General features: G+C 58.7%; 1 protein-coding gene across 1 annotated transcript; it reads left to right on the top strand.

The window, feature by feature from the left end:
• Positions 1-1,009: 1,009 nt before the first annotated feature.
• LOC130592537 (3-methyl-2-oxobutanoate dehydrogenase [lipoamide] kinase, mitochondrial-like) lies at positions 1,010-6,902 on the top strand. Its single transcript, XM_057396948.1, has 4 exons — positions 1,010-1,093; positions 2,454-2,621; positions 4,850-4,918; positions 6,768-6,902. Exons 1-4 carry the CDS (start codon positions 1,010-1,012, stop codon positions 6,900-6,902), a joined length of 456 nt encoding a protein of 151 aa, XP_057252931.1.
• Positions 6,903-8,257: the final 1,355 nt, after the last annotated feature.

Below are 8,257 nucleotides of genomic sequence, written 5' to 3' on the forward strand. Positions count from 1 at the left end.
CGGCCCCATAGGGATAGCCAATATGGTGGTGGGCTTGGGGGCATCCAATATGGCGGCCCCCTTGGGGACATTCAATATGGTGGCGCTCATGGTCTCATTTAATATGGTGGCCCCATAGGGAGAGACAATGTGGTGGCGCTCATGGACCCATTCAATATGGTGGCCCCATAGGGAGAGACAATGTGGCGGTGGGCTTGGGGGCATCCAATATGGCGGCCCCCTTGGGGGCATTCAATATGGCGGCCCCCTAGGGACATCCAATATGGTGGCGCTCATGGACTCATTCAATATGGTGGCGCTCATGGACCCATTCAATATGGCGGCCCCATAGGGAGAGCCAATATGGTGGTGGGCTTGGGGGCATCCAATATGGTGGCCCCATAGGGACATTCAATATGGTGGCGCTCGTGGTCTCATTCAATATGGCGGCCCCATAGGGAGAGCCAATATGGTGGCGCTCATGGACCCATTCAATATGGCAGCCCCATAGGGAGAGCCAATATGGTGGCACCCATGGTCTCATTCAATATGGCGGCCCCCATGGGGACATCCAATATGGCGGCTCCCTAGGTATAGCCAATATGGCGGCCCCATAGGGAGAGCCAATATGGTGGCGCCCATGGTCTCATTCAATACGGCAGCCCCATAGGGACATCCAATATGGTGGCGCCCATGGTCATATCCAATATGGCGGCCCCTTGAGACTTCCAATATGGCGGCCCCCAAGGGATATCCAATATGGTGGCCCCATAGGGACATCCAATATGGCGGCAGCCCTGGGGACACCCTGTACTGCAGCCCACGTGCTCAAAGGCAACATGGCGGCGCCCTTAGTCGCATCCAATATGGCGGCGGCCTTGGAGACATCCAATATGGCGGCCCCCTGAGGGACATCCAACATGGCGGCGGCCTCGGTGGCTTCCAATATGGCGGCGCCCATGGTCACATCCAATATGGCAGCGGCCTTGGTGCCGTACAACATGGCGGCGCCCTTCTTTCCCGCCCCAACATGGCGTCGGTCACGCACACGTCCAACATGGCGGCGCCCACGTTGGAGTGGGCGGGGCGAGGGGCGGAGCTTGGGCCGCTTGCGGTGAGTGGGGACGGGCCCGTGTGGGTCCGTTGGGGTCTATGGGGCGCTATGGGGTGTCTATGGGGCTCTGTGGGGCGCTATGGGGCTCTATGGGGCGCTATGGGGGTCTATGGGGCGTCTATGGGGCTCTGTGGGGAGCTATGGGGCGCTATGGGGCTCTATGGGGAGCTATGGGGGTCTATGGGGCACTATGGGGCTCTATGGGGAGCTATGGGGCGGCTATGGGGGGGTTATGGGGCCCATAGGGGTCTATGGGGCTCCATAGGTGGGCTCTGGGCCTCCATAGGGGCTGTTCCATGTGTCCCTATTGGGGGGGGAGTATATAGGAGTCTATGGGGCTCTATGGGGGTCTGTGGGGTTCTATGGGGCTCTATAGGGGCCTATGGTGGGTCTATGGCAGTCTATGGGGCTCGGGGGGGGGGCTATGGGTCTCTCTGGGGGTCTATGGGGCTCTATGATGTTCTGTGGGGAGCTATGGGGGATCTATGGGGGACTATGAGGGTCTGTGGGAGGGCTATGGGTCTCTCTGGGGGGTCTGTTGGGGGTCTATAGGGCTCTATGGGGGTCTATGGGGGGGGACATGGGTCTCTATGGGGTCCCTATGGGTCCTTATGGGGTCTCTATGGGTCCCTATGGGATCTCTATGGGTCCCAATAGGGTCTCTATGGGGTCTCTATGGGTCTCTGTGGGTCCCTATGGAGTCCCTATGTGTCTCTATGTCTCTCTATGGGTTTCTAGGGGTCTCTATGGGGTCCCTATGGGTCTCTCTATGTGTCTCAATGGGTCCCAGTGGGGTCTCTGTGGGTCTCTATGGGTCCCTATGTCTCTCTATGGGTCTCAATGGGGTCCCTATGGGTCTCTCTCTATGGGTCCCTGTGGGTCCCAATGGGTCTCTATGGGTCCCTATGTGTCCCTATAGGGTCTCTATGGGTCTCTATGGGTCCCAATGGGTTCTCTATGTGCCTCTATGTCTCTCTATGGGTCCCTATGGGTCTCTATGGGGTCTCTATGGCTCCCAATGGGTCTCTATGGGTCCCAATGGGTCTCTATGTGTCCCTATGGGTCTCTATGGGTCTCTATGGGTCCCAATGGGTCCCTATGGGTCTCTATGGGTCCCAATGGGTCCCTATGGGTCCCAATGGGTCTCTATGGGTCTCTATGGGTCCCAATGGGTCCCTATGGGTCCCAATGGGTCTCTATGGGTCTCTATGGGTCCCAATGGGTCCCTATGGGTCTCTATGGGGTCTCTATGGGTCCCAATGGGGTCTCTATGGGTCTCTATGGGTCCCTATGGGTCCCAATGGGTCCCAATGGGGTCTCCGTGGCTCCCCAGAGGGCTCGGTGCCCCTCCCCCCCCCAGGCGATGCTGCTCCGGGTGCTGGGGGGGCTCCGGGGGGGGGCGCTCCCGCCCCTCCCCCCCTCGCGCGCCGCCGCCGACCTCCCCCCTCCCCCCGACCTGGCGCGGGAGCGCTCCAAGCACGTGACCGCCTTCTACCTCCAGCCCGCCATTGACGTCGCCGCCGAGAGGGTGCGGGGGGGGGGGGGGGGGGCGCTATGGGGCGGGACCCATAAGTGTGGGGCAGAGCCATAGGGAGCTGTGGGGCAGAGCAATAGGGGGTTATGGGGGGCTATGGGGCGAGACCCATAAGTGTGGGGCAGAGCAATAGGGAGCTATGGGGCGGGACCCATAAGTGTGGGGCAGAGCAATAGGGAGCTATGGGGCGGGACCCATAAGTGTGGGGCAGAGCCATAGGGAGCTGTGGGGCAGAGCAATAGGGGGTTATGGGGGGCTATGGGGCGAGACCCATAAGTGTGGGGCAGAGCAATAGGGAGCTGTGGGGCAGAGCAATAGGGGGTTATGGGGGGCTATGGGGCGAGACCCATAAGTGTGGGGCAGAGCAATAGGGAGCTGTGGGGCAGAGCAATAGGGGGTTATGGGGGGCTATGGGGCGAGACCCATAAGTGTGGGGCAGAGCCATAGGGAGCTATGGGGCAGAGCCAGAAGTGTGGGGCAGAGCCATAGGGAGCTATGGGGCAGAGCCATAAGTGTGGGGCAGAGCCATAGGGAGCTATGGGGCAGAGCCAGAAGTGTGGGGCAGAGCCATAAGTGTGGGGCAGAGCCATAGGGAGCTATGGGGCAGAGCCAGAAGTGTGGGGCAGAGCCATAGGGAGCTATGGGGCGGGACCCATAAGTGTGGGGCAGAGCCATAGGGAGCTGTGGGGCAGGGCAATAGGGGGTTATGGGGTGGTCCCATAGGGAGCTATGGGGCAGACCCATAAGTGTGGGGCAGAGCCATAGGGAGCTGTGGGGCAGGGCAATAGGGGGTTATGGGGTGGTCCCATAGGGAGCTATGGGGCAGACCCATAAGTGTGGGGCAGAGCCATAGGGAGCTGTGGGGCAGGGCAATAGGGGTTATGGGGTGGTCCCATAGGGAGCTATGGGGCAGACCCATAAGTGTGGGGCAGAGCCATAGGGAGCTGTGGGGCAGGGCAATAGGGGGTTATGGGGTGGTCCCATAGGGAGCTATGGGGCAGACCCATAAGTGTGGGGCAGAGCCATAGGGAGCTGTGGGGCAGGGCAATAGGGGGTTATGGGGTGGTCCCATAGGGAGCTATGGGGCAGACCCATAAGTGTGGGGCAGAGCCATAGGGAGCTGTGGGGCAGGGCAATAGGGGGTTATGGGGTGGTCCCATAGGGAGCTATGGGGCGAGACCCATAAGTGTGGGGCAGAGCAATAGGGGGTTATGGGGGGCTATGGGGCGAGACCCATAAGTGTGGGGCAGAGCGATAGGGAGATATGGGGCGGGACCCATAAGTGTGGGGCAGAGCCATAGGAGCTATGGGGCGGGACCCATAAGTGGGGGGCAGAGCCATAGGGAGCTGTGGGGCGGGACCCATAAGTGGGGGGCAGAGCAATAGGGAGATATGGGGCGACACCCATAAGTGGGGGGCAGAACCATAGGGAGCTGTGGGGCGGGACCCATAAGTGTGATGCAGAGCCATAGGGAGCTATGGGGCAGACCCATAAGTGTGGGGCAGAGCCGTAAGTGTAGGGCAGAGCCATAGGGAGCTATGGGGCAGAGCCATAAGTGTGGGGCAGAGCTATAGGAGCTATGGGGCAGAGCCAGAAGTGTGGGGCAGAGCCATAGGGAGCTATGGGGCGAGACCCAGAAGTGGGGGGCAGAACCATAGGGAGCTGTGGGGCGGGACCCATAAGTGTGGGGCAGACCCATAAGTGTGGGGCAGAGCCATAAGTGTGGTGCAGAGCCATAGGGAGCTGTGGGGCGGGACCCATAAGTGTGGGGCAGAGACATAGGGAGCTAGGGGGCAGACCCATAAGTGTGGGGCAGAGCCATACGGAGCTATGGGGCGGGACCCATAAGTGGGGGGCAGAGCCATAGGGAGCTATGGGGCAGAGCCAGAAGTGTGGAGCAGAGCCATAGGGAGCTATGGGGCAGACCCATAAGTGTGGGGCAGAGCCATAGGGAGCTGTGGGGCGAGACTCATAAGTGTGGGGCAGATCCACAGGGAGCTATGGGGCAGAGCCATAGGGGGTTATGGGGTGGTCCCATAGGGATCTATGGGGCAGAGGCATAAGTGTGGGGCAGATACATCTGGGGTTATGGGGTGGTCCCATAGGGTGCTGTGGGGCAGTTTCATAGGGATCTGTGAGGCGGCCCCATAAGTGTGGGTCAGCCCCACAGGGATCTATGGGGCTGACCCCCCCCCCCCCCCCCTTTGTGCCCCACATGCAGCCCTCGGTGCGGCTGACCCCCACCACGTTGCTGTACTCGGGGCGCTCGCAGGATGGGAGCCACATCATGGTAAGTGGGGCTCGCTATGGGGCTCGCTATGGGGCACGCTATGGGGTTCGCTATGGGGCTCGCTATGGGGTTCGATATGGGGCTCGCTATGGGGCTCGCTATGGGGCTCGCTATGGGGCTCGCTATGGGGTTCGCTATGGGGCTCGCTATCGGGCTCGCTATCGGGCTCGCTATGGGGCTCGCTATGGGGCTCGCTATGGGGCACCCTATGGGGCTCGCTATGGGGTTCGCTATGGGGCTCGCTATCGGGCTCGCTATCGGGCTCGCTATGGGGCTCGCTATGGGGCTTGCTATGGGGCATGCTATGGGGCTCGCTATGGGGCACGCTATGGGGCTCGCTATGGGGCTCGCTATGGGGCACGCTATGGGGCTCGCTATGGGGCTCGCTATAGGGTTCGATATGGGGCTCGCTATGGGGCTCGCTATGGGGTTCACTATGGGGCCCGCTATGGGGTTCGCTATGGGGCTCGCTATGGGGTTCGCTATGGGGCTCGCTATGGGGCTCGCTATGGGGCTCGCTATGGGGCACGCTATGGGGCTCGCTATGGGGCTCGCTATGGGGCACGCTATGGGGCTCGCTATGGGGTTCGCTATGGGGCTCGCTATGGGGCTCGCTATCGGGCTCGCTATGGGGCTTGCTATGGGGCTTGCTATGGGGTTGCTATGGGGTTCGCTATGGGGCTCGCTATGGGGCTCGCTATGGGGCACGCTATGGGGCACGCTATGGGGCTCGCTATGGGGCACGCTATGGTGCTCGCTATAGGGCTCACTATGGGGCACGCTATGGGGCTCGCTATGGGGCTCGCTATGGGGGGGACTATGGGGTCTTCTATGGGGGGGCTATGAGGCACAGTATGGGGCATGATATGGGGCTCACTATGGGGCTCGTTGTGGGGCTGTCTATGGGGCTCACTATGAGGCACGCTATGGGGCTCTGTATGGGGCTTATTATGGGGCTCGCTATGGGGCTCGCTATGGGGTTCACTATGGGGCTCGCTATGGGGTTCGCTATGGGGCTCGCTATGGGGTTCGCTATGGGCCTCGCTATGGGGTCCAGTAGGTTGGGGGCGGCATGGATCCCCATCCCATTACCCCATTATCCCGTTCATCCCCATTGCCCCCCATCGCCCCATTGCCCCCCATTGAGCCCCATTGAGCCCCATTGCCCCCCATTGACCCCCATTGTGCCCCATTGAGCCCCATTGACCCCCATTGAGCCCCATTGAGCCCCATTGACCCCCATTGAGCCCCATTGCCCCCCATTGAGCCCCATTGAGCCCCATTGCGCCCCATTGAGCCCCATTGAGCCCCATTGCGCCCCATTGAGCCCCATTGCGCCCCATTGAGCCCCATTGAGCCCCATTGAGCCCCATTGCGCCCCATTGAGCCCCATTGAGCCCCATTGAGCCCCATTGCGCCCCCCATTGAGCCCCATTGAGCCCCATTGAGCCCCATTGCGCCCCATTGAGCCCCATTGCGCCCCATTGCCCCCCATTGAGCCCCATTGAGCCCCATTGAGCCCCATTGCGCCCCATTGCCCCCCATTGAGCCCCATTGCGCCCCATTGCGCCCCATTGAGCCCCATTGAGCCCCATTGCGCCCCATTGAGCCCCATTGAGCCCCATTGAGCCCCATTGCCCCCCATTGTCCCCCATTGTCCCCCATTGCCCCCATTGCCCCCCATTGAGCCCCATTGAGCCCCATTGACCCCCATTGACCCCCATTGCCCCCCATTGAGCCCCATTGACCCCCATTGACCCCCATTGACCCCCATTGCCCCCCATTGAGCCCCATTGAGCCCCATTGAGCCCCATTGAGCCCCATTGCGCCCCATTGTGCCCCATTGCAGCAGAGCGCCCGGTACCTGCAGCAGGAGCTCCCCATCCGCATCGCCCATCGCATCCGGGCCTTCCGGGGCCTGCCCTTCGGTGTGGGGTGCAACCCCACATTGCTGCACGTGGTAACACGGGGTGACATGGGGTGACATGGGATAACATGGGATAACATGGGATAACATGGGGTGACATGGGATAACATGGGATAACATGGGATAACATGGGGTGACATGGGATAACATGGGATAACATGGGATAACATGGGGTGACATGGGATAACATGGGATAACATGGGATAACATGGGGTGACATGGGATGACATGGGATAACATGGGATGACATGGGATAACATGGGATGACATGGGATAACATGGGATGACATGGGATAACATGGGATAACATGGGATGACATGGGATAACATGGGGTAACATGGGGTAACATGGGATAACATGGGATAACATGGGATAACATGGGATAACATGGGGTGACATGGGATATAACATGGGATATAACATGGGATATAACATGGGATAACATGGGATATAACGGGATAACATGGGGTAACATGGGATAACATGGGATAACGTGGGATAACATGGGGTGACATGGGATAACATGGGATAACATGGGATAACATGGGGTAACATGGGGTGACATGGGGTGACATGGGGTGACATGGGGTAACATGGGATAACATGGGATATAACATGGGATATAACATGGGATAACATGGGATATAACATGGGATAACATGGGATAACATGGGGTGACATGGGGTAACATGGGGTAACATGGGATATAACATGGGGTAACATGGGATAACATGGGGTAACATGGGGTAACATGGGGTAACATGGGATAACATGGGATATAACGTGGGATATAACATGGGATAACATGGGGTAACATGGGATAACATGGGATATAACATGGGATAACATGGGGTAACATGGGATAACATGGGATATAACATGGGATAACACGGGATAACATGGGGTAACATGGGATAACATGGGATATAACATGGGATAACATGGGATATAAGGTATTATGGGATGTGTGATATGGGGCAGGGGATCTTATGGGATGTCATGGGATACAATGGGGTCTTACGGGATGTTATGGGGTATTATGGGATACAATGGGGTATTATGGGGTGTAATGGGGTGTTATGGGCTATTATGGGATACAATGGGGTGTAATGGGGTGTTATGGGGTGTTATGGGCTATTATGGGATACAATGGGGTATTATGGGGTGTAATGGGGTGTTATGGGCTATTATGGGATACAATGGGGTGTAATGGGGTGTTATGGGGTGTTATGGGCTATTATGGGATACAATGGGGTGTTATGGGGTGTTATGGGGTGCTGTGGGCTATTATGGGATACAATGGGGTATTATGGGGTGTAATGGGGTGTAATGGGGTGTTATGGGATACAATGGGGTGTAATGGGGTGTTATGGGGTGTTATGGGCTATTATGGGATACAATGGGGTGTTAT

The sequence above is a fragment of the Pezoporus wallicus genome, unplaced genomic scaffold, assembly GCF_028554395.1.
Source record: "Pezoporus wallicus isolate ANWC-B61680 ecotype Strahan unplaced genomic scaffold, APGP_CSIRO_Pwel_v1 contig_14617, whole genome shotgun sequence".
NCBI lineage: Eukaryota > Metazoa > Chordata > Aves > Psittaciformes > Psittacidae > Pezoporus > Pezoporus wallicus.